Source organism: Pleurodeles waltl, chromosome 10 (assembly GCF_031143425.1).
Source record: "Pleurodeles waltl isolate 20211129_DDA chromosome 10, aPleWal1.hap1.20221129, whole genome shotgun sequence".
NCBI classification, from domain to species: domain Eukaryota; kingdom Metazoa; phylum Chordata; class Amphibia; order Caudata; family Salamandridae; genus Pleurodeles; species Pleurodeles waltl.
Window position 1 is genome coordinate 129,784,921 of NC_090449.1, and position 27,351 is coordinate 129,812,271.

At 44.3% G+C, this 27,351-nt stretch overlaps 1 protein-coding gene across 1 annotated transcript in view; it reads left to right on the forward strand.

Annotated features, from left to right (window-relative positions):
- Positions 1 to 27,351, forward strand: part of SDK1 (sidekick cell adhesion molecule 1) — a 2,061,301-nt gene that overhangs the window by 1,706,308 nt on the left and 327,642 nt on the right. The window contains exon 30 of the mRNA XM_069209963.1: positions 20,934 to 21,135. Within this exon, the coding sequence (XP_069066064.1) occupies positions 20,934 to 21,135 (202 nt within the window). The remainder of the gene's footprint in view (positions 1 to 20,933; positions 21,136 to 27,351) is intronic.

Genomic DNA, 27,351 nt, shown 5'->3' on the forward strand with positions numbered 1-27,351 from the left:
CCCTACCCTCGACGCCTGGCTATTGAAAGCGGGCTCCACCCAGGCCATCGTCTCCCACCTCCAGACTATGGCGAACCTCCTGCATTCGCTGGGGTTTACTTTAAACGTTTTGAAGTCACACCTGACTCCTTCTCAGATTTCTCTTTCATCGGAGCAGTTGTGAATACAGTTCAGTTTCGGGGGTATACTCCTGAGCAGCGAATCCAGGATATCCAGATTATGATACCAATGTTTCAGCCTCTGTCCTGGTTTTGGTGAGACTGACTGAGGCTGCTGGGCCTTCTGACCTCCTGCATCCTGCTGCTGGTGAATCATGTCAGATGACATGTGTGGCCTCTGAAATGGGACCTGAAGTTCCAGTGGGTGCAGCATCAAGGAAATCTCTTCCAAGTGGTCCAGAGTGCTGAAAGAATTGCAAAAGACCTGCAGAGGTGGTTAAAGAATCTCAACTGGGTCAGAGGCAGACTGCTCTCCTTCCCCCTCTAGATTTCACAGTAGTGACAGATGTGTCACTTCTGGTTTGGGGTGGCCATCTGGGAATGGTGGGAATCAGAGGACCTTGGTCTCTGGTGGAGTCAGGACTCCACACCAACTTGCTGGAGCTCTGTGAGATTCAGCTAGCACTGAAAGCATTTCTTCCCTCTGTCAAGGGGAGGATAGGGCAGGTGTTCACAGACTCCACCACCGCAATGGGTTACCGCAACAAGCAGGACAGTTTGGGGTTGTGGATCCTTTGTCAAGAGGCCCAGGGTCTCTGGACATGGCTGGAACAGCAGGGCATAACCCTGCTGATTCAACATCTGTCAGGTTCTCTGAATGCCATTGATGCCTAGCGAATTCCCAAGTGACGTCTCCATTCGAATGTGGTGCAAGGACTCTTTCAGCAGTGGGGAGAGCCTTGGTTAGATCTGTTTGCCTCCAAAGAGATTGCTGAATGTCAGCAGTATTGCGCATTGGAGTTTCCAAGGCTGCAATCGCTGATTGACGCTTTTTGTCATGAGTGGAGTTAAGGCAATATGTACGTCTTTCTGCCCAGAGTTCTCAAAAGGATCAGGCATGACCAGGCCCAAGTAATCCTTGTGGATCCGGACTGGGCAAGAAGAGTCTGGTATTCTGAGCTTCCGAAAATGAGCATCGATCATCCAATTAGACTGCCCTTTCGGGAGGATCATCTGTCACAGTAGCAGGAGAAGGTCCTCCACCCGAACCTGTCAACTCTACGCCTTCATGCATGGCGATTGATCTGCGACAGCTGACAGCCTTCGACCTTCCTTCCGAAGTCTGTAATGTTATTCTGGCAGCCAGGCGTTATGCCACCAAAACGGTATATGCCTGCCGTTGGCAAAAATGTATAAAATATTGTACAGAGAAGTCTATAGATCGTCTTTCTGCTTCTCTCTCTGATGATCTTCTTTTCATTCTGTACTGTGCCCAGCAGGGCTCTGCTCTGGCCACTCTTAAAGGCTATCTGTCTGCCCTATCCACTTGTCTGGAGCTGCCTGACCAACCCTCTTTATTTAAGTCCCCTATTGTAAATATGTTTCTTAAAGTGCTTATACATATGTTCCCACCTTCGCTCTTCATTATGCCTCTGTGGGACCTGGACCCGTCTCTTACATTCCTGATGTGTGCTCCATTTAAGCCACTTTATAATTGTCCCCTCAGGCTGCTCACCATCAAAACAGCCTCTCTTGTGGCCATAGCAAATTCCCAGAGGGTGAGTGAGCTGCAGACTTTGTCATCCAAGCCTCCATATCTCACAGTTTTCTTGATATTGTGGTACTTTGCACCCCTGTCTCTTTTCTCCCAAAGGTAGCGACCCCATTTCATTTGGAACAGACTGCCACCCTACCCACCTTCTTTGCTCCCATGCATCCTTTTAAGGAAGAGGAGCGACTCCACCATCCGGACCAAAAAAGAGCATTGTCATTCTACCTTGACTGCACAAAAGAGTAGCGGGTGAACGACCCACACTTTGTAGGATACGTTGGAGAAAAGAAGGGTCCGGCAAAATAGAAAGGGACCATTTCACATTGGGTCATTCTCTGTATGAAGATCTGCTACGCCTTGGCTAAAAAGCAGCCTCCTGAGGGCTTAAGAGCACATTCCACCAGAGGTAAAGCTGTGACCACGGCATTGACATGCTGTGTTCCAGTCCTGGACATTTGTCAGGCAGCAGCATGGGCATCACTGCACACATTTTCAAAACTCTACTGCCTAGACAGACCGGTGTGCAGAGACTGGCATTTTGCCCGTTCAGTCCTGCGGGTCTTCTTAGTGTAGTAAAATTTGACCGCAGCCCCACTGCCAGGATGGTATGTCTTGGGTATCTATTCAAAGGCAAGGAATCTGCAGCTAAATAGAGTTTCTACCGGATAATGCGTTACCTAAGGTAAGTAATGTGTTCAACAGGGAGGTGGTGCATGTGAACGCCCTCCCCAATGCCAGTTAGAACCCCGGAGACTACCAGCACCCGGGGCTTTATAATATGAATATAGAAAGAGGGGGGGGTGGCTCGCAGCCTTCTTCCATAACCTTTTTAAGACCCAGGGGACTGCCACTACCCTGGGGCTTGGCCTAGAAATGAGAAGGGGGCGCATGGCCCTCCCCTTGATTTTGAAATTGTCCCTGGGATCCCCACCTCCCTAGAGCACAGTAATTGGTAAAGGTGGAAGGGGCCCAACTGGCCCCCCTCATGGGCCATATTGAGCCCTAGGGACCACGATCCCCGCAGTGCATGGCCAGTATTTAAGCAGGATTGGAGCCGGACGACCCCCTCGCGGGCAGTTTTCAGCCCCAGGGACCACTACCTCACCAGGGCTGGCCCTCTGCTAAAGAAAACGGGGAGGGGGTGCGCAGCCCTCCTTTTTGGGCCATTAATGGCCCTGGTGACCGCTGCTCCCAGGGCCGGCTTATGTCCCACGGTGCCCACCCTCTGGACATAGTAGTTTGTTGTCACTTTGTGGGAGCTATGACAGCTCCCACCAAGCGAGAGCGAACTGTAAGTCCACAGGTGGAGCAGGAAAACGCTCCCGCTCACTGGGAGTGCACTATTCATCTGTTTTCCTGCCTGCTGTCAAGCGAACAGGAACACAGATGAAACGATTGCTCCTGCAAGCAGAGAGCAGAATTTCTTGCGGGGGCATTGAGGCTCTCCCCATGGTCAAGATCCAGTCTGACACAGATGCTTATTTCTCATTGCTGGACTGGAGCGCAATCTCTTCAGCAATGACTGTGTCAAGCGAGATCTTTCCTGTCCTCTCCTGGTGAGAAGAGAGTCTATCCCTCATCCTTTTAATTGTTACGAATTGCAAATGCGCAAAATTACCTTGAAGTTCCATCTGGCCGGCCCCCTACACTTTAGCTTTATGCATAGCTGTTCCCGCCTTTTTCCAGCTTGATGCACAGCTTACCATAAGGCCCCCCAAGCATTCCTGATGCAAAGGAATATGAGCACATCTCCACCAAACAATGAAGTACTTACTTCATATCATTAAGAGGAAGTACGTTTTTTGGTTGAGATTCAACTCTTTGTACTCTCACCAGCTTTTCTGTACGAGGGCTCATGTCACCCCAGATTTCAGTATGAAGACGGTCGAGGGACAATCACATTGCCAAAATTACACCACACATGGTCACTGGAAACATTACCTTGTGGTCCTTTATGCAGTAGTAGTGTAGAATGTGCACTATACATTTACCCAACGAGGAAGCACTTACTCATTATCCAGTAGAAAGTACTCTAGTTGAGTAGACATTTTGTGCAAAACTGTGGTCACTTCTTGGATAAATAAACAGGTGAGGATAAATTCTGGCACCTATGCTCATTTGGCATTAATTGCTGTGGCCTGGCTGCTGGCTGAGCACGGGATTGGATCTCTACTGGGGGTTGCCTGCTGGGCCGGGTCGGGCCCTGTGCAGAGTGGGTTGGATTAACGTAAGGTAGTTCAATATTACCTAAAGTTAAAAAAAAAAAAAAAAAAAAACTTGGAAATTTACTGAAAATAGCAACGGTTAGAGGAATGTTATAGTTAGGAAATAGAATTTTAAAAAAGTTAGCAAGTCACCAAAATACCAAAGGTTAGTGAGACGTTATAGTAAGGTTCAGAGTTTACATGCAGAAAACCATAGAAATTCAAAAGTTATAGTTCTACTTCTCTCTAGACACTAGAACTTGTGCTCTAAGGTAACTATAACTAGCGCCCTCGCCATGCACTGCTACTTACCCCACATATTACATCAGTAATGACATCTTCTATGACATCATTAATAATATCACTATAACATTTGCAATAAAAATATTAATGAGAAACGTTTGCCTGGCGAGTTCACAAGGTATAGTTAGTTACCTGTCTGACAATCATTGTGAAACAAAAGGCTGTAAGATGTCAGTTTTTTTTCCTAACAGCTTCTAAATGAATAGCACGAGTATTTCAAAATATATCAGAGATTATGAGAGAAAATGTTTTTGTAATTCAGAAGTGTTAGGTAAACAGTGATTTAAATACAAGCAAAACAAAACACTTTTCCTGGTGATGTGCAAATGACAAATATGTGCAGAAACTCAATTTCCAAACATTATACACTATGGGGGTCATTCTGACCCTGGCGGTCACCTCACCGACCACGGGAGCACCGCCAACAGGCTGGCGGTGCTCCGTCGAGCATTCTGACCGCGGCGGTTCAGCCGCGGTCAGAAACGGAAAGTCGGCGGTCTCCCGCCGACTTTCCGCTGCTCGGGAGAATCCTCCATGGCGGCGGAGTGCGCTCCGCCGCCATGGGGATTCTGACACCCCCTACCGCCATCCTGTTCCTCGTGGGTCTCCCGCCAGGAACAGGATGGCGGTAGGGGGTGCCGCGGGGCCCCTGGGGGCCCCTGCAGTGCCCATGCCAATGGCATGGGCACTGCAGGGGCCCCCGTAAGAGGGCCCCACAAAGTATTTCAGTGTCTGCAATGCAGACACTGAAATACGCGACGGGTGCCACTGCACCCGTCGCACCCCTGCAACTCCGCCGGCTCCATTCGGAGCCGGCATCCTCGTTGCAGGGGCATTTCCGCTGGGCCGGCGGGCGCTCTTTTGGAGAGCGCCCGCCGGCCCAGCGGAAATGTAAGAATGGCCGCCGCGGTCTTTTGACCGCGGTGCAGTCATTTGTCGGCGGGACTTTGGCGGGCGGCGGAATCAGGCCCTATATTGTTTATCAGTAAAACCACAGAATTTGGAAATGTGGCCATTTCAATGGAAAATCTGCTAATTGCGAATAATTGTGCTACCACTACATGCTTGAGGTATGTATTTATTAAACATGAAAGATTTTAAATAGGATTTGAGAAACATTCCTGCCCCGATGACAATGTGGTTAATGAACTAAAAGGTAAGTCAGCTGTCCTGTGTATCCTATTTGTGGTTAGATTTTTGATGTATATGGAACAAACATTTAGGGGGTCATTATGACCCCAGCGGTGATTGTTAATGTGGCAGTATTATCGCTAACATGCTGGCGGTACATACCGCTACATTATGAGATTGGCGGGTTGGCTGCAGCCAACCCGCCACTGGGCCGGAGATGTGTATCTCCAGCCCAGCGACCAGCATAGTACCGCCGGCGGCATTATAAGCCTGCCTACCACCATGGTTTTCGTGGAGTTAGCAACACCATGAAAACCATGGCGGTAGGCCCTACTGGTGACAGGGAATTCCTTCCCTGTCACCGTTAGGCGGCTCCCCCCTCCCCAACACTCACCTGACACCCCCTACATCCATACACCACCCCACCCCCTCTGATCCTCAAACACACACCCCCCACACCCTCTGATCCTCACACCCACACCCCCACCGGTCCTCAGATACCCCCCCACCCCCTCCGATCCTCACACACACACCCCACCCAATCCTCATACACCCTCCACACCCTCTTATCCTCAGACACCCCCTCACCCCCTTGGACCCTCACACCCGCACCCACCCCCTCGGATCCTCAGACACACCCCCCAGGATCCTCACGCACACACGCCCACCCCATCCCCTATACACACACACATCCACAGACACGCACCACGCACACACCCAGTCACTCACACTGGCATACACGCATACATCCAGACGTGCTCACACACATTCTTACAACGATCACACTGACATGCAGACATGCACTCACTTCACCATTCTTACAAGCATTCACTCACACTCATACAACGACGCAAACAACACAACACACACAGACGCATTCACACACTCACTCACACATTCATGCACACACACAGACACACACAACACGCCCTCCCCTGCCAAAATCCCGACCTAACTTGAGAGAGGAGGTCTTCTCGTAGGGAACAGGAAGGGGCTCTGCTACCTACAGCAGTGCCGTGCCAGCAGAACCACCACCAGGCCGTATGAATTGTCATAATACGGCTGGTGGCATTCAACTGGCGTGGCGGTGCTGGTGGCAGCAGTGCCACCTTACCACCATCAACCACCATGAACACTGCTGGATTTCCGCCCTTCTTGTGGTGGAAGACTGGCAGTGCTCATAATATGGCGGACGGATGGTAGCCACCGTGGCGGTATATTGGCGGCCGTCACAAGCAGCTGTATGGGTTTTTTACCGCTGATGTCATAATGACCACTTTAGTCTATTAAACCAAATAAAAGTGTTTTTTGCACAGCAGACATGCTGAACTCGTGTAGTTGAAGGTGCTCTCATATGTGATAACGAAAATTGTGGCTCAGTGAATTAAAATATTTGCAGAGGATCACCTAATTTGAAACCAGTTTATGGGTCAAGATCATAATAATTAGGTCAAGTAGATTTTTAAGTCACTAGACCTGCAGGTCTAGTAACACATTTTTATGATTTTTCGGTGCCTGCCATTGCTACTGCAAACTAAGAGAGCAGTTGCTGTTTTTCACCCCTGATTGATAGATTGTGATGTTTTCTGCTCGTGGCACTGAGACTCCTGTTACGCAAAGTGGTCATTTGACTGACTGGGGCCTCTGCGGTGATTTTAAAAGCATTGAAGCAGCATTCTGTTTCTTCTTGCATTCCATTTCTGATCACCACAAACCTAACCTCTGCTAGCTCTGCAGGTTCCTTTGGAGAAGCAGGTGCACAGAGCAACACAGGACTAAACGCAGGGTAGTCTGGAGCTTGATGTAAGAGGGAACAGAGGTGAATTCATTTGTCAGGGTCAGATTAACTATTAGGAAGACAAATTGCTAGCCTGGGGCTTCACCTGCCATGCCAATCGTAGTAAGTGCCTAGTAAGGGCTTCTAAAATCATGACTCCAACTATGCAATTGAGAGGGTTAACAGAGGGGCCGTTGAGGTGGACAACTTGATTAAAGCTATATAATGCAATTCCCCAGTATTTCAAGATTTGAGGGTCTACATAGGAATGTCATTTTTTGGTCTGGCCTAGAGACAGCTTTAACTGTTATAAAATAGTTTTATTTTTTTCGGGTGTCACTGACATTTTGTTTACACCCACCACAGCATATAGCCTGAGAGCTGTGGGTCATCCAGTCCATTCTTTGGCGGGCTTGCACTGTAAATGAAGGCATTTCACCTGATCACATGTGCACGATGCCTGGAAAGGCCTGCACTTCAGTGACAGAGTTGGTGAGCGTGGACTGCTGGGCCCGACCTATATAATAATATTTTTATATTTGCCACAATTTTGTTAACAATGTCATGCATTTGCAGAACAAATTTAGAAGAAACTGCGCGCTTGCCAAGGCCAGGCCTATTGACTTTTCATATGCTTGTTTTATAAACCGTAGACTTCCCGGTGGATGGCATTTACCTTATGTCCAAATATTATGTGTATTTAAATGTGAGCAATACAAACAGATGAGTGGGTTGACTCCATCCTGCAGCATTAAAAAAGTCTCAGCCAGAGAGTGACATTCATTTGGATTCCATGCAGTAATGCGATTAATCAGTTTTCAGAGTGTGGCACCTGATAGCCAATGTTTGACCCAGCCATAATTAGCTGCAGTGCAGGGGAAGCATGATTGGCGCTGTATTGCCCCTTTCACCTTCACGCTGATGTCTTGTTGCCAACCAGCCCTTGTCATATCAGAACTCAGGCATGCTTCTTGTTGGTTATTATTCCTGGGCAGTCTGATGTCTGTGGTTCAGACCTTTTAGTTTAGATCAGGAGCCCACTCACGCAACATTTTTTACTGGTGCCATTACATGTCCTTGGTGCTAAGTATGGCTGTGCTTGGTGCAAACACCTTCGAGCACCGCACTATAAAAGCAGATTTGTGAAGGTGGTAATGTGCGACAAGAATTCATCTGCATATTTAATGTTGTGGTGATGGTGTGTATTGTTTTTTATACTGTTGTGTTTTAATGCCGGATTATTGTATTGTTATCGAAGTACTGCACAGCAGTTATGTTGCTGCATTATGCTTATACTGTTTGTTGCATTAGGCCCTGGTATGTTTTGCTGTAGTCTTTTACATTGTGTTATGTTATTGGATTGTGCCCTGTTGGATTGTGTAATTATTTTAGAAATGCCAACAAAATACTTCATTTGCAGCCAAATTCATCATATTCATTTAAAGTTTTTTTTACAAACAACCATTTACTACTGTCTAAGATAGTAAAATATCACTGCTCCAGCTCCTCCTCTATTTAAGGTGCAAATTTGTCTGAAACTGTGGCAGACTATGGCCCTCATTACAACCCTGGCGGTCAAAGACCGCCAGGGTTGTTTTGGCTATTGTACCGCCAACAGGCTGGCGGCACAAATCGCCATATTATGACCGCGGCCGTAGCCGATGACCGCGGCGGTAGACGATCATGAGGATTATGACTCCCCTTGCCGCCAGCCTGTCCATGAAAGGCTGGCGGGAAGGGGAGTCGCGGGGCCCCTGCACTGCCCATGCACTTGGCATGGGCTGCGCAGGGGCCCCAGGCACAGCCCCACCCTGCTTTTCACTGTCTGCACAGCAGACAGTGAAAAGCGCGACGGGTGCAGCTGCACCCGTCGCACGGCCGCAACACCGCCGGCTCCATTAGGAGCCGGCTCCAATGTTACGGCCGACATCCCCGCTGGGCCGGCGGGCGGAAACTCTGTTTCCACCCGCTGGCCCAGCGGGGATGTTGTAATGCGGCTGGTGGGTTTGCGGCTGCATATGCAGCCCCTCGGCGGTCCACGCCAAGGTTGTAATGAGGGCCTGTGTGCCAGATTTATAAAACCATTTTGATTAAACAAATCTTGTAATTCGCAAAATCTCTGGATTCTTGCCTGGAAAGTGTTTTTTACATTATACGGAGTCATTTTTGCAAGTTGGAGATGCATTTCCAATGACTCAATTAAGAAGGTGCATTCCTTTCTAACTGTGAGTTGGTGTGCTGTGTATCAGTGGTGTGCAGTTGCGGCTGCAAACCACTGATCAATTACCGACACCTTCGGCTGCAAACCACTGATCAGTAACCGACACCTCAGTGAGGTCTGCTAACTGATTTGGAATGGGGAATCTTCTTCAGGAATAGTGTCGCAAGCCTTGGGAATCGTCACTGGACAAAATAGTAAAGCAGCAGTGGGTCTTTAAAGGAACACTGCCTACAGTAAAAACAATGTTTGCCATTTGGGACTGCAAACACAGGTTTCTTCCTTGCAGACCACCATCCCTGTGTTTGCAGCCAATCACTGGGGGTCACAAATTGTAACTTACCTAATAAATATTAATTAGCAAGTCTGTGATCCCTACAACTTGAGATTTTGCGATGTGACCTAATATTAAATAGGTTGCATAGCAAAATAAAAGACTGATCGCCAAAAGTCAGAATGCAATTTGAAACCATTTTTAGTGGGAATCTTTTCTGAACGCTTTTCTGAACGCAGTGGCTAATGTTTGCAGATTGTATTCTCAGCACGAGTATCTTATGCAGGGTTTTTCTCTACAGTTGCATGTACAAGAGAAGAACACTGTTTACTGCAAAGTGTGCCATATATGGAATTACTATTGCATTACAATGTGTGCATCATAATTTGGCACACAATTTAACGATTGTCATGCTGTAGTGACAGAGTCAAAATCATTGCAATCTTCGAGGAGGTGCTCAGTAGCAGGGATGTTACAGAGGCCCCCGCGGTGCAGGGTGCCCACAGGATTCTTGATTTGGAGCCCCCCCCCGCTCCCCCCCCCCCTCTCTTAGCCCTTTCATTGCATGGCAGCAGAATGTTTATAATGGCATGGAATAAGAAATAAACGCTGGGGAAAGCGACTCTGCTTTACCGAGCAGGCCCTTGTAGTATGGGGAGGGGAGGAGGGTACCGTACAGGGGGCCCCATCATTTTGATTACGCAACTGTGCAGTAGGTGCAAATATTAGGGTCACATTGCCAGATTGATGTAATCCAGCCCAAAATAATTGCTCTCCTTTCACAATTGTGTCGTAAACGGGGCCTGGAAACGTCAAGACCTGAATGAAGAAGCCAGTTAAAGCACATCCAAGGTGCTCCGTCCACACCTCTCATATTAGGTCATCCTTCAGAAAGAAACAGACCACCTGTTCGACAGTCATTAGATGGCTCACTCAGTGTGGTGAATGATGAAGGAGTTCCTTTTTGATGTTGCAGAGCTCTCTCTAATTGGAAGTGATATGGAAGCTTGAAGATGGAACTAAAAGAAAGACATAAGGCAGTAAAGTGTTTGACCATGACTTGGAGGTTTGCTCTTCTTCTAACAAGAAATTAGATGCTTAACATCGTTGCAAGTGATGTGAGATATTCCCATCCTAGCTTTCTATTTTTGGGCATCCACCCGTAGATGCTAGGTAAAATAAGGGTGGTATTGAGTTTTCTTGTTGCCTTTTGACACAGTATGTGCATGAAAGGATTATGTTCTGTGATTCTTATTCACCAGAGTTAAAATAGTCTAATTGGTTTTGTTTCGGATTGTTGTGAGGTAATATTTATTGGCTAATGGCTGGCAGTTCTGGAACTGGCTAATATATTGCTTAGTGATGTGTTATGTTAACTATCAGCTGGTTAAATCATGTTATGAATCTGTGGGGTGCAGTATGTGCATGGATGCATATGTGGAAGGGTATGGCATTTTGTTTCATTCTGCTGAGGTGTAAAGTTGTCCAGTTCTCGTTTATTGCTTTCAGTGTACCTTTGCCCGTTATGTGGCCTTGATGCTTGTGTGTATGAGGGTGGTGTAGGTTAAAGTTGACTTCTTCAGGTTAGCGCATATGTAGGTTCTTAAGAGAATGTAAATATGTCAGTAAAAGTTGAATGGATTCACCGTTGAAGGGTCAAAACCTTACTCAGCTATGAAGAGTGGATCCTGGTTGTATGTGTTTGTACTGGTAGCGTATGGTGAGAGGTGAGTATAACTTGATCGGTCATCATACTGTGATGTCAGCGAGGTTTCCAACTAGATGGCTTGGAGCTGTGTTGTGTGCTTGATGGTGCCTAGAGCAGTTTTTTAATGTGCACTTTTGTTTTAGCGCACTATAGGACTTGAGCCAGATGTGCCATTGGAGTGGCAAATGCCTAGTCCGCTATATGGCTTGGAGCTGTGTTGTGACCCACCAGCCTGCAATGCGTCTTCCATGCCCATGCCATCAGATTCCATGGCTCAAAGACACCGAGATACTAAACCTACGTTGGCATGGAGAGTATGTATAAAAATTACCTACGTGGCCTTCTGGTAGCCTGTTTCTTTTACCCTATACCTTTATATAGTACTTGGCCATCCTAGAATTAGAGAAAACTAATACAAGCAAAGTCAGAATCATTTCATTTTGGAAGCCAAAAGACAGTGGGAGTTTACTAGCATAATGGTCCTCCGGCCGCAGCAGCATTGCTGACAGGCGCTAACCAGTAGGCCACATCCCACACTGTGCCGGAGAAGCTATTTAACATATGAGAACCCTCACAGCCCACCCATTCCCCTTGTAGAGTTTGTACAGCTGCACTAACGAGTTGACGTTATGGAATGTTTCCAAGATGCTAAAGGAGAGAAGTTACTCATAAGTAATACCTCTTCACCTCTACAGCATGTATATATATATATATATATATATATATATATATATATATATATATATATATATATACTAGATTGCTGAACTTCTCAATTTCCCCTAGAGCATTGAAAACAAAGAAATGTTGAAGGCACCGCTGGCTTGAGAGGCTCAGGTGGAAGCCCCTGCTGCCCTGTCACCCACCGAGGAGCACAGTATTTACAATTCCAGGATCCACTTGGTACCGAGATATAATTAAAGATGTCGGTTTCTTGGGGGTGAGGTTTAATAACTGAATAACTCGCCAGTAATTAGGCACCTTGCAGCTCTCAGAATCCCTTCGATTTGGAGCTTGGGGAAGACATCAGTTACTCAGGCAGACATCCACAGAATGTGCATCAAATTTAATAGGATGTTGTTTCCTACCACCCTGGCTTGCTTCACTGTGTTCACTTTTTATGGAGTGTACTGTGCTGGTTTAGCACAGTCCATGAGCGTCTTAAAGAAATGCCGAAGAGAAACTGCTTGCAGCGCTCGGAGCACCTGCAGAGGCCATTTTGTTTAGTGACTGTACATGAACACAACAACACGTGAGAAAAAACAAACACATTCTTGCGTGTTAGGAAACTGAGATTGTGTCCCGGGGAGCTGAGTGGTTGAGTATGGGGTAAGGACCGCGCTTTTCTCTCCCTGTCGCTTTGTGGTGGGTGTGTTTGTGTACTGCCTGCCTCTATCCAATTCCATTAGCCAGGCGCAGGCTTTGTCTAGAATAATGAAGTGATTTTATTTACTGCTATATTTTGTCGGAACTCCCCTGCTGAGATTAATGCGTCTGATTTCCGAAGGGGGTTCTGGGAAAGCAGAGAGTGCGGCAGGTGTGAAAAAGTGCACGCAACTATAATTAATTAAAGTTGCTGTTCTATTCAACCTAATCCCTCTATTTCCTCTGAAAGGCTGATGAAGTTGATACAGCTTTGATTTCTTTTGGAAACTTATTTCATGCCTCGGGGGTCTGAAAGGAATGAGCACTTTGTGCAATTTGGCTATTTTACGCCGGCCGCTGTGGCATACAATATTTGCTTCTTCTGCCAAGGGGCGGCTGGTGTATGAAACGGCCATGCACGCTGCGTCCCAACCCCGCGCACTAATCACAAAAGGTGTTGTGCAAATAAACTTTAATGGAAACCAAAAACAGTTTCATTAGTGCCAAGGCGGCCTTTTTGGCCAGGAAAATCGTGACACTGCAAACAGTTAATTGAGACAAACGTATCCCACTTTAAAAAAGAGGCCGCCTGTGCTCTGGAAAGGTTTTTTTATTATTATTATACAGGCGCTTTCCCGGTTGTCAGGTGCACACCTGCTTCAGATAAAGCTGAAACGGCTTTCTAAAGATAAGATTCACGCAAAGCAGACTGTTACACACGATTAACAAAAGTTAATGTTTTCTTAACTGTGTTCATGGAACTCTAGTGCATGTGACTGTTGCCTTTGTATGTTAGAAGGCCACTTACATATCACAGACCCCTCGTCCAACAGAAGGCATCAGACCGAACACAGACGCACTGTATAGCACCAACACATCAATGGTATAGAACATTAACACCTTTTAATATAAAATATATAAAATACAATACACAGGGTTGTGTGTACAACATTTAATAGAGTGCTTTGTATAGGGGCGCTGTACAAAAAGCTGACACATTAATTATATTGTAATAATATGTATCACATCAGACAGAAATCCAACACAGCTCACATTCTCAGTATCATTCAATATCATGGATCCCGCAATAATTAAATAAAAGGAAAACAAGTAAGCACAAAGAACAGGCTACCACGGTGGTGCTGTGCAGATGTGACATACATGGGTTTTGCATCATAGCGCATTCCACTTGAAACCAATACTCAACATTCAACACAACTATTAGACAAAGCACTGACTGAACACCCAGCAGAGCTTCGATGAGCCCTACAGTTGGGTGCCCCAAACTCACAACAACCATAACCATAACAAACAATAAACACTTCTAACAGTACACTGAGACAGAACTATGCAAATACATTCCACACAGATCAAAAGTGTAAATAGATGGAAATCAGATTCACAACACCATCCCACTCGTTACAAAATAATGTATTGCTCCACGAAAACACACAAAAAAGTGAAAACAACACCTACCAAACAGCCTATAGTTGTTCTACAAGAGGGAAAATCTAGAGCCTTATAAAGGCGGTAATGCAATCAGCTACCATCAACTTCTAGGTGGGCAATGGCGCTACAAGTTTTCCCTGATGGTGTGTAGTCAGTTTGTTAAATCCTCTGCCTACATGTGTCAAACGCCACCAACTACTGTGACACAATTAAAACCAAACCATGCTCACAACAGCTGCATAAAAACTGCACTCACCCTAAACATGATCCAGCTCAAACAACCAAAAACCAGACTCCTATCTGTAATGAAATCCTCGAGATAATGGCATGAGTGTACCCCAACTCTGACAGTGCAACAAGACTTAACAAATGGAACAACGCACATTATGCAAATCTCTACAAAAATAACATAACATAAAATATATTGTATGTCATCACTTGACTCCATGTCTTCATTTTAGTAACTTTGGTATCACTGGGAGGTTCCATGAGTGACTTCCCTTGGAATGTTTTTGTCTTTTAGAACTGCTTTTGTTCTTGAATCCCTCCTCTTTTTTTCTTCAGATCAGGTAGTTTGTGCCGCAACACACCAGTCTACAAACCATATGCCTCATGTCACTAATGTTTGCAGTCTGTAGCTGCGGGAACAATCACTTCTGCACAACAGAACTCTTTGTGCTGTCATTGGTCGTCTCGTGATGGCCTCGTTTGCATGCAAAGGAAAGGTGCCCTGGTTCCACAGTAGATGTGGATTTTACTCTTATGAAGTAATGCGAGAAAATGAGCGCAATTTCTGCCAGTTAGTGAAGCACCAAACCAGGGACCCACCCTATCCGGGATGAAGTTCATTCTCACCCGTCTGACACAATTGGAGTGAGAAAACCGGAAGAAATTGAAAGTACCTAGTTGCAAGGCCGTTTCCAGACAGCTTGTTTCAGCCAGATTCAACCCTGAAAATCAGGAAGAGGGTATAAAGGTCTCATAAGCCGAGATCCAATTAAAACCAAAATCTGGTGCGCACCTTTGCACTGCTAAATTGAGGCCGGGCTCTTGTTTGATGACAGGGACTGTAGGAAAGAACCCATGTTTTTATTTTTTGCATGGGTGAACCAGGCCACTGCTGTAGGCGATCTTTATTATTTTACCTGACTGAGAAGTTGTCCTTTTCATGCCTTCTTACCTTCCCTCTGGGATGAGCTGTGATAGTGGCGCTAAGTGGGAAAGTACCGTCCACTTCAGGGAGTCAAGAGCCTTGCTGCAAGAGAGTGCACAAGAGGCTTGCCTCTCGCCAGGGATGGTGTATACCATTAGCCTTAAACCTGATGGCTCATGAAGGAGGAAATACCAAAGACATCATCCTCTCCCAAGCTAGCCCTTCAGTATGAACAACATCGGCAATACTGTGAGGACCTTTCCGGGACTCCAAGAGTGAACCACATCCAGGAGCACCCATACCCCCTCCCTGCCAAACTATAACTTGGAGGAACCTGAATTGACACTGGTCTCTCCAACAGAACTGCTGGGCTCGTAGGAATCCCTTCAGGTACTAGTAGTCTGCCTGCTAAGGATTATACCTTTCAAATCCTGAAGACTCGCCATTGGCATCATCACCCTGTCTGAAACCAACGTCCTGGTTCAGCCTTTACTGTGTTCAGCGCATGCCTTGAAGTACACCTCCTTGTTCCCTGACCGCGTGTCAGGATTTACACACAGCATAGGCACAGGACTATGCATTGAGTTGGAGGGGCTTGGACACTGGAGAACTGGTCCATTTGAACTGAAAGCACATAAACACTAGACCTCATGATTGAGTTTTGCTTTTATGTACTCACTTCCTGGTTGAAAATACACTTATTGGTGAGATTAAGTAGATCTAGTGTCAAAACAACATGGAACAACATTTGACAATGTGTTTTTGGTGGTGTGGCTTTCCGTTTTGTTCTGTTTTGAACCCAGCTACTGCTTTTCCCCACTTTTGATGCTTTTTTTCTGTTCTTTTATGGTTTAGCACTCTTTGCTGTTCTTTTTTTAGTGCCTGTGTTATGTGAAGGTTCAACCTCTCCTACTGGTGCTGCCCCACTGGAGGGTTACCCTGGATTGAGTGCATGTATACTGCTGCGTACTATCCTGTGGTCCATGAAATCTTTTACCTTCTAGTGCCGGAGTCAAATCAAGGTTCACGAAAGGTCCAATACCTGTACCTGAGACAAGCGTATCAGAGGGAGACTCCAGCCCAGTGTTTCTGTCTTATCTGTGTCTTACTTGTCCCCTCTTCCTACTGCTTGTTTGTTGTTGCATGGATATATACACATAAGGATTCAGGGACGATACGGGTGTCCTGCAGGTCTCCTGCAGTGTCACAACTTGGCATAGTCACCAGGAGTATTTTATATTTTAGTTTCAAATTCTTTCAGTTTCTCGTTGTCTGTATCCTGCTACATGCATTGGAATGCAGGAAGGACTGTTTTAGATCTGAATTGTATACTTTGTCATTCTACATTTATTTGATTTATGCTTGTATAAGCGAACAAATACTTTTCATAATTATCTGTTACAATAGCTGGCATTTTTGTATTCCTTTTGTCAGTGCTTGAGTGTTAGGAAACCTCTTGACTGTGCTAAAGATCTTTTAAACGATTTGTGTAGATATGCCAGGTGTGGATAAAGTAAGGGACAAAATAAAAACAATTACTTTTGTTTACATTTAAAGCTATATCCGTAATTGCAGAGGCTTCACCATATGTTATCCCATTAATTAGTTTACTATTTAGCTTAATTCGGGATTGTGACCTAGTTCCTGATTTGTGTATTTATTTTCAATCTTTGGGATAACAACAAAACCCATTAAACACTACGTAAAGGAATGGAAAATAAGTAAATGCTTGGTAACTCTCTGCTATGGCCTTGTAATGCTATTGATGGCTCTTGTTGACATGTAGTATGTTTGCATCTACTTAAGGAAATGTCCCTGCTATGTGTACAACACTAGATTATGAGAGTAGACACAAATGGTAATGCAAACCAGACTGAAAGATCGGTCCACTACTCACCATTAATAGCACTGTTCCACTCACCCATCACTGCACCCACCATACAGCACAAGGAGTTGAAGTAATAGAAAACAAATGACTGGTACCTGGCTGAATAAACTGGCTACTCTAGGAAATAAAGATAAATACGGACACTGAGAAAAGAATAGCGGTTACAATGTTGGATGGGAAAGCATTGCAGACAAAAATATCAGTGTTTTGAGAGGGCGTGGGTTACCCCCATGTATTTTATGGTGTTAGGTTTTTCGCAATAGAAAACATTGAAATCAAAAATGATCTTTCACTGCTGTTTGTTCTGTGTTTTTCGATTTAGCTGTTTTATTTGATGACATTCGGACTGGCTACAGATAGAATGAATTATGCAAGCACAAATAAAATGCAGAGTAGACAGATCGATCAATAGAATAATGCAACCATTGACGGCAAGCAGCCAGGAAGGTTGATAGAATATGAATGAGTGTACAATATTCGCCTCGGAAGCAAACCACCGAGAATACATATGAGCACAGTCCCAGGCGTGGCTCTTGTTTGCTGTGGTTCCATTCATCCTGTGATTCTCACTAATGTATGGCCACAGTACTGTTAATGCCGTAGACGGACCCTCAGGTGAATGGTGTCACAACAGACCTCACAACCCTACGTCTTGTCCTCAGACAAATGAACATTGTAGAATGCCTGACACTGGTGGTTGTCTTCATTGCAGGTCTGGCCACTGAGCAGTCTTTTTCTTCCGCACTGGATGGGACCTTTAACTCTAGAGCAAAGGCAGAGCATGGCATATTTTTTTGTTATTGAGAGCAGACGCTGGGGGTTGGATGAAATGACAGACAAACTGACATTTTGGTTCGAGACAGGTGGATGGAATGACACACGGAGGACAAATGAAGGATTCAGGGACAGAAAAGAGATGGCAGATTCAGGGAAAATAGGCAGCTGGACTGATTGGTTGAAGACCACAGAAACGGCAGACTCGTTAGGCCAAGTCTGAGGAAGCGCAGGACGCCCGGGACATCTTGTTTGGGGTCAAGGGCAACAAGTTTTTATGTTTACTTTGTCCTTGGGACAAATAGGCCCAACCCCCTGCAGCACAAACCCTTTGGCTTTCTGTTTACAGAGAGTGGAACTCTCTGCAGTTGAGCTAATGTGTTTCCAAAAGATAATGCTGTTCGAACTTGTATTTATGGTTCATTATTTGAAAGCCTTCATTATTAGGGTGAGTGCTGTAAATAAATGTTTTAAGGTCACACTTCACTAATGACGTTGGTTCCAGTACAAAAAAAAAATAACTGTATACACATGTTTGAAAAGTTTAGGCTATGAGGCTAAATATAATGCTCCCAGAATGCTCTCTGATTAGATGCAAATGAAGTGTCATTTAGTAAAATGTGTTGATGCATGCTAGTATTTCCCAAAAATATTTCTAATGGAAAATCAGTGTAACCATTTTCAACACGATTATGGGAAGCATGAAAATAAACAAACACTGACAAAGCCAACTAATCTGACATATTTTTATAAGTCTTTTAGTTTCATCAGTGCGTGTCTTGTTTTGACATGGCTTTTGTAACACTTTATTGCTGTGGGAGCTACCAGGACCTCAACATTGTAACAAACACTGGCAAAACCCCCCCAAAAAGTTTTTGAACTCTAAAAGCACACGTTGCCACCAGCAGCATAACAAAGGCCCCGCACCCGCCCTCCAGGGGGCCACTTCAGCACAGCACCTGCCCCGAGTGAGTCTGGAGAGGGGGCTCCTCCATGTTCTTTGCAAAGGGGCACCCTCCAGTTTCGTTACGTCACTGATTGCCACTGTAGTTCCTGACACTGAACAAAACTACTTTGTGTTGCAATATGCTCCTTGTGGAAGAGCCGAATGCGATCACTCACAGTAAAGCCAGCCGAAAGAGAGAGAAATAGAAGTTTAATAAAAACAAAATGTCTTTGTTAACTCCAGACCTAATTAGGGACCAAGACCCACATGTAGGTAGCTTTTTGCATGTCGCAAACAGCGACTTTCGCTGTTTGCGACGTGCATAAAGCACATTGCGATGCACAAACCCAGTTTTGCGAGTTTGCGACTCGCAATTAATAAGGGGTGTTCCCTTCCTAATTGCGACTCGCATTGCAATGTAGGATTGTTTTGTGACCGCGAACGCGGGCGCAAACCAATCGCAGTTTGCACCCATTTCAAATGGGTGCTAACACTTTCGCAAAAGGGAAGGGATCCCCATGGGACCCCTTCCCCATTGTGAATGTCACTGTAAACATTTTTTCATTCCTGTGGACCACTGCCTGCTCTGAAAAATAGAAACAAAAACGTTTCATTTTTCGTTTTTGTTATGCATCTCGTTTTCCTTTAAGGAAAACGTGCTGCATTTAAAAAAAAAAAAAAAAAAAAAAAAAACCTGCTTTATTGAAAAGCAGTCACAGACATGGTGGTCTGCTGTGAGGGCCGCCATTCGCGAGGGGGTCGCAAATTGCGACCCTCCTCATGATTATTCATGAGGTGGGCATTTGCGAAGCCCTTGCGAATCACAGATGGTGTCAGGGACACCATCCTACATTCGGATTTGCGACTCGCAATTTGCAGGTCGCAAATCTGAACCTACCTACATGTGGCCCCAAATTCTTAAAGAAAGTCACAAAAGTGCACCCATGGTATATGTCGTACCCCTATAAAATATTTGTGAACTGTATTTTAGCATGGGTAAATACGATGTGTAGATTTGCTCATGTAAAAATCTATTGAGCATTTGCAAGTTCATTTTCCCTCCAGCCACTTTCTTCCCAACCCTGGAAGAAGTTCTAATTCTGCCATTGTCAGGAGTAAATGTCCAACCTTTCTTATTATGGGAAAATATTAGAGAGAAGCTGGTAAAAATCTTTAAAACATGCAGGTTAGTAGGTTTGCAGACTCAAAGGCATTCCAGCCCTGGAACTATTGCTTACTGCTTCCTCCAGCCCCACTATGCAGATCTGCAGAAAGGTGGCAAAATAAGGAAATTGCTACAGTAGGGATTGAAACTGCAAGTATTCAAGCCATACTATGGTAGTAGCCCAGGCATAATCAGAGAGGCTATTATCAGAGCACTTACATAATGAGATTGCTGCCATAATTTGTCGCCACACTACATGGCACCAAAGGGACAAGTAGATCTTTTTACAGGACAAGTAGATTTGAGAAGCAACCTGTCCCCTGGACAAGTAGATATTTTAATAAATTCCACACCCCTGGAAGCGAATGGTAGATTTAAAGATGAATAGTTGCTCAAAACGTTGGATTATCGAAGTAGCTACTGGGCAGCAGAACAATGGTAGAATTGTCAAAGGGGATATACTAATCAATAGATAAGTCCACAGTAGTTTAGGAGAAAAGGGGACAGGTCAGTGGATAGGAGGCAAGGTGGGTCATAGTGACTAATCTCTGGGTCCGATCGGTGGATCAGAGGATGGTACAAAGATTAATTGAGAATGGCTGTGTGAATATTGTCCGTCGTACACTTTCACAACTGTATCTGCAATTGTTGGGCTGTTGCTTCAATAGAATCAAATTTTCTGTAGTGCAATCTTTGCACCTAATTTCTTTTCAGATATGCCATTAGTAAGCACAGTCAGTCTAGTGGAGCATAATGGTTGCCTCTTGCTCAGTGTCTTTTAATTGCGATACTGTCTTCTTTTTTCAGAGCTCCTGGTGTTAAGTTGCATAGATTTATTTTAATGGCTTTACTTGTTTCTTTAATTCAGAGCGTCCTGCACCGCCGAAGGAATTGTCTGTACCACAGACGGAGGTGCATTCAAGGAGCTTACAGCTAAACTGGGTTCCTGGCAGTGACGGATCCTCCCCAATACGATACTTCACCTTGCAGGTGCAGGTGCTTCCAGCGGGTGAATGGCAAACTTACTCTTCTTCCATCAGTCATGAAGCTACCTCCTGCATCATCGAAAGGTAATTCCTTCCAGCCCAGCACGACTGTCCCATGGAATTCTAAGCCCTGTAAGCTTTGCAGTTGATGTTGTAGTGGTACAATACACCATTTGGAAGAATGGTGTACTATGTTAGCGTCTGTGACACTGATATTTACGTTAATCTTTGCAGCATATTACATTCTTATCTATCTTCATCTATGTTTTCATGCTCTGTAAATAAGTCCTGCTTCACCATATCCAACATCTGTGAAATCATACCAAGAATGTAATAACTTCTGACTCAGTGAGCTCAAACAAAACTAAACTGGGGCAAGAACCCACACTAGGAGAACATAAAACAATACAGAAGTCAGCGTTCATAGAGGGCGCATCTTGCTCTGCATTCTTGAGGGAAGCAGGGATAGCTGACACTGGCAGAAACGAACCGAGCAGTACAACCGCAGATTGTAGGAAGGAGTAGTTAACTGCAGAGTAGGGAGGCAAATATAGGACTGCAGTAACATTGAGAGCATAAAAACTAACGTGCTTTACACTGATGTGGTTCATACAGATCCATCAAAGGTGACTACCACTTGCTTTAGGAAACTGAGCAAAGGCAATCTAAACCTAGCTTGCCATCCTCTCAATTAAGTGCAATCGATTTGGGGGGGTCCATCCCTCCAAACTAAAGGCTCCACCCACTTGAACTACGCTCCTCCTCCTAGCAGACTTGCAACGTTTGTGAGGTTCTGAAAATGCCTCAAGTTCCACCTGTTTCTGAAGGCTCAAGGACCATGGGCACACTGATGGCATTTCCATGATAATGCGCCGCTGCCCATAAACATTAGTCTCCGAGTCCTCCCATCAGCACTTTAATCCTTTGGAATTACTATCTAGAGGCGTTGCGGCATTAAAAGTCCTAACCAAATTGTCAAGTTTTAGATACGTTTCATAAATTGGGGGTGCTGGTTCTCCTTCACCTGACACCTCACTCAAATACTACCAGTAGGCAAGAAGCTGCCATAGTGATTGCAGCAGACGCGTCTATTCCTCCCCTAACCACTAACGGTATTTCCTGAACCATCTTCAACCCCCCGGGAATATGTCAGAGTACACTTTCTCAACCTTTCGTAATGTTTTTGGCTCTTCAAGTTTGCCTTAATATAACAAGATATCATCCAATTTTGTGACTGGTCTGTTGTAGATTATCTCATTCTGTAAACCAAGACATTGCTGTCTATTATTTTTTAATGAAATGTTGTTTAATATAATATATAGGCCTTGATCTCAGTTCACTGGAATGTGACAGAGCAGTTTACCTTCACGACTGCTGACTTGAAAATGCCCCACTACAGTTGAAAAGGGAAAAAGACACTGAGATATTTGTCACCATGAAGTTGTTTGAGCAGTTACATAGAGCATTTGGCTAGTATTTTGTGTGTGCCATTCATGTCTTAGTATCTTGTGTGTTACTGGTGTTTGTTTCGTTTGGAGAGCTCAGATAAATAATTACATTGAGCTGTCATTTTTTGCCTCTTTTTCAAAAGCCTGTTTTTTTTTGTAATGGAACACTATGTCAAATAGATACTGGAGTACAGGAACTTTTAGTTAAACAATGTTCTTCTCCAAAAATTATATGTATGAAAATGTTTCTGTGAAAACCTTTTTTCGCAAAACGTTACAAAAGAATGTTTGTAAACTTTGCAAAACTTTGCTTGTGTGATATAAATCTCACCCACATAATCACAAAAGAAAAGCTCAATCTTGTGCCCCACTCAGATCCTAACATCCCTTAGCTCTTCAAATGATCTTTTTCCATTATCAATAGTGGGATGCACGTATATTTTTTCACAGTTTCAATAGGATTTTCTCAAAATGCTAATTATAGCTAGTTTATTTTTTCCTTTTATCATCGGTGCATTGCCCACGTTGTTCGTTGCTTTGAGACATATTTCCGTATGTGTAATATTCGGATGATAGTGCATGGGCACTCTCTTTCCACTCGTCCTCTCTCCTTGGCAGTGCTTCAGATATCTTTATGATTGCAGCCCTTGCCCTTAGAAGGGCTGTGGTAAACGTTTACTGTTGAGATGCTTATTCATTCATCAATCTTGCCAGTACTAGCTGCTGGTGAAGGTGCCATCCCGTGAAGTACACGATTCTGATGATGTATAACATGCAGCCGTTTTTAGGTCGAGCATAGTAGCGCACAAGCACTACTTTTCTGACATGTTGGTAAGTATCTGAGCTTTTAATCACGCCCACCGCATGCCCATCACTATCACTTGTTCATGGGCTTGCCTTTCAAAAATCCTCTATTTTCGTTGGTAACTGTTCTACATTTGCCCCTCCTTAGGGCGGTTTTGTTACCGCCATGGCCATCAATCCTGTTACTGCCATGGCCATCAATCCTGTTACTGCCATGGCCATCAATCCTGTTACATGGATAATTGCTCTTTTGTCAATAACTTTAACTGCAAGCAAATTTCCTTTTCCTTTTGTTGCTCTCTTCGCCCTCATGGCAGCTCTTTGAATCGGCTTGCTTATGTCAACTGTTTTACTTTATATTTTCAGTTTGCGTGGCAAGAAAAGTCCAGTTAGAAATTTGCAACACTAGTAGCTCTACCTTGAGCAAACGCTAGACCCCTTGCATTGCAAATGCTTGTTTACTGTAGCTTTCTCAATACGGTCATTAGCAGGCAGTTGTCGTACTACTGCCAGGTTCCTGCATGTCAACATTGTACAGCTTTGTGAAGTGCTCCCTTGACTTCATGATTTCATTCCTCAATGCCTGCCAACAGTTCAGCGAAGGACCACCAACAGTAGCCTTTGCCTAAGTGTAGTTGGTGTAGTCTTGTAACTACCAATACCCTTTCCTTTGCCGCTATAGGTAAGTGTGGTCCCTTGGAGTTTCCCATGCGTTGCTGCTCAATCTGGTAACCATCGTTTGACAGCAACTGTGCCAATAATCAGAGAAATCCTCTTCATTTTCTGTTCAGAAGAGAAAACGGGAACTACTGCCTTGTGCAGCCAAGCCTCTTACACCCTGTTCACTCACTTAAGTGAATGAAGAAAGGTCTTTAAGTAAGATTTGGAGAAGTCAGAATAAAATGACATTGCCCCTCAAAAGCAGCAGCATTTATCTCTCTCTTATCCCATAAAGTAAAGAGTTGTCGCCTTACTGGACATGATTGTTTATGGCATGGGTATTCCTGAAGGTAAATAGAGAATCTGGCATATTCTCCCGGGTGGTCAGTTTCCATTTGTAGCATATTGATAAAGTAGGGTTTCAAGCATTAGTGAGTATTCAGGTCAGATGAGGCATTTCACCCTACAACATCTAGGCAGAAAGAGATACAGCTATGCTTGTGAAAGAAACGTGGGTTTGTAAGGAAAGACTGTTTTTAGTCTAACATCCCTTTTTTTAGAATATTACATTCAGTCATTGTAGAAATTAGTATGTATTATTTTAAAAGGAATGTTGCACTTAACTTACTCAAATAATGTCTTCCTTATGAAGTGAGAGTAGTTCGGGAAAACAGGAAGAGGATATGTATCTATAAAAGTGACACTATCAGTCAAACTTTTGAATTTTTTGGCATCATTCTAATAATAACTATCAAGAAAATGTGTTTTACAGAAGTATTATTATCCCAAGCTAACAGTCAGCAAAACACTGGATTTCAGTTGATCCTGGTTTGTAAGTGACAGTGTTCTCCTCCACTGTTATTATGACTTAGAGGTGCTCTGTGACATGTTTCCTTTGTTATACTCAGCATAGGATGTCCATTTTCATTGATATTGTCTTTCTGGTCCTAATACATTGCCTACAGAATGTCCCTCGACAGAACCGTCCATGAAGAATTCCAAAGAGGCTGGACATTTCAGGTGAAACGCTGACTTTCCTATTTCTCACAGTTCCACAGTGAGAGTCGAAGTCTGCAAAAGTGGCTCTAAGTCAGTGGGATCTGGAAGTTATAACACATTTACTCCCTTCAAGTTGAAGTATTCGGGCAGTATTCTGCATCTGTGCAGGAAAAAATCAGACTAAATGTGGCGGTCATGTGTGTAGTGCATCCTCTCTTTAAATATTAAATAGCTATATTTTTTACTTCCCAAAGGTGGCAGAGAACCATACTCTGATTACAAGGTAAATGCATTGGTACTTGAATATATATTATTTTCGCGAGGTTAAGCATCTAAATCAACATTTTATAAGAAGTTGCAAAATGCGACTTAAACTTTGGTTAATACACATGCAGCTATCTGGGCTTCCTAAAACATTCTTCAGTGGTCTACCTTGATTTTAGCTTGTGCTGACAAATCTGCTTTTGGGAAATAAGGTGTTGTTCGCGTCATGGAATTTTGACCAGGAAGACCACACTAGACTGATTAAATTGCTGAAGGCACTTTAGTCCTTGTAGAGAGTAATTCAGCTCTGATGATCCTATCCCTGTGTTTAGTGTCACCAGAGGGAATGCCTTTCATGTGGTCAACAGTCTAGAATAAAGAAGAAGGATGGACCTCTTATCCAAATTTTGAGTTTCCAATCGTGGAATTTCCAGTGGGTCCATAATGAGATTTGTATGGCTAAAAGTACATTTCACTAGATTTTAATGAGGTCAATCTGTTGTTAGAATGGGAGAAACTTTAACATTTAACCTTAGAAATACACAATTAGAAACCCAGTATTCAATTATAGAAAGAAACCCTCCAGAGCATCTACTGTCCCATTCAGTATCCTTGTGTATTTTCCGCTTTGGTTGATCTTGTCAACACTCTGACCCAGACGGCATCTCTAGTTTAGAAACCATGTTGTGATGCATGGCTAGCTAAAGAAAGGTGTGTGTTCTGATGGTATTTTCATATTTGAAACTACAAGATCTATTCGATGAGAGGTCATTGGCGTAACTCTATAAAACACCAATTTCTACACTTAGGGTACGGTTCGATCTGGGCATACATTCATTTTGTATTCAGGTATAGCCACTTAGACACGAGTCATTTCCTTGAAACCCATATAAAGATAAGTGTTTGAAAAGTACCTGCCTATAATGGTTGTAAGAAATGCACTTGGGCTGAAGTAGGAGAGTAGTTTAAAAAAGTGTGATAAGTGGAGTGATTGAAAAGATCTTAATAGCTGTAATTGTTCTGGGACACATTCCTTTGGATTGGTTTTAGCTCTTCTGGATAATCAGAAATAGGACCAACCATATGTAAGTCATTATTGGCCTTGCCCCAAGAAGGCAGTTCAGCTCAAATTGCTAGGCCATGTCTCATCTGGGCATTTACACCAACAATCTCAGACCAGGTTTTGGCCTTTTTTGGGTATCAATGCAGTGCAGCTTGTGTCCAATGGCCCATTAAACTCAAAACCACATCTGGGCATACACAGCCTCTTTAGGAGACGCATATGCATAGCACAAAAATGTATAATTTGCATTGTGGATTGATCTCAGTGTCTGGAATTGGTTGTTAACTTGGGAGGAAGTTATACATTTCATCCTAGTGCTCCGTCGGAAGCTGTTGGTTTGTCACCAAAAGCTCCAAGGAGGTGAAATATAGATTATGTAGCCGATGAGGTTGATTAATGAGTCAGACAGATTTGCTCCGGGCCCAAGGTATTACCTACAGACTTAATCATTTTTTTTTAGAAGTTAATATGCTCCAGTATGGCAAGGCTGGAAGCCATAGCGGAGCAGCGCTTCAGGAGGCTGGCTTCCTTAGCACAACGTCCTGCTGCACAAGTTTTCAGCACAGAAGAAAACTCCTACTGGGACGGCCCTGGTTTTGCTGGCTGCTTTGGGTGCAAGATCCCTTAGCAAACATCCAGACCTATCCTTCAGAGGTGAAAAATGACTAAGTACCAATGGCTTCCAAGTGCTGGAAATGTTCCTCCAGGTTAGACCTGCATGTAGCACCTCGGGCACCAGGTCCCCTTCAGGGACCAGTCTTTTGTGGACAGCTGGTCCCTCTTGGAGCTAGGAACCCTTGTAATTCAGGAAAACAGGTAGATAAGCAGTTCACCTTTGGAGAGCAGTTCCAGTCTCTGTATGTCAGCAGGATTCAGGAGTCCTGTAGTCCTTACGTGAGACATGTACATTCAGCAGGAGTCTGAGGTCTTCTTCCAGCACAACATTCTTCTTCTTGGACAGTCTTCCGAGGTACAGGAATGTACTGAAGCGGTAATGCTAGAAATGCCAGATTTATCCTGTGCACATGCCTGTGCTTGAAGAAATTATACTAATGACACCTA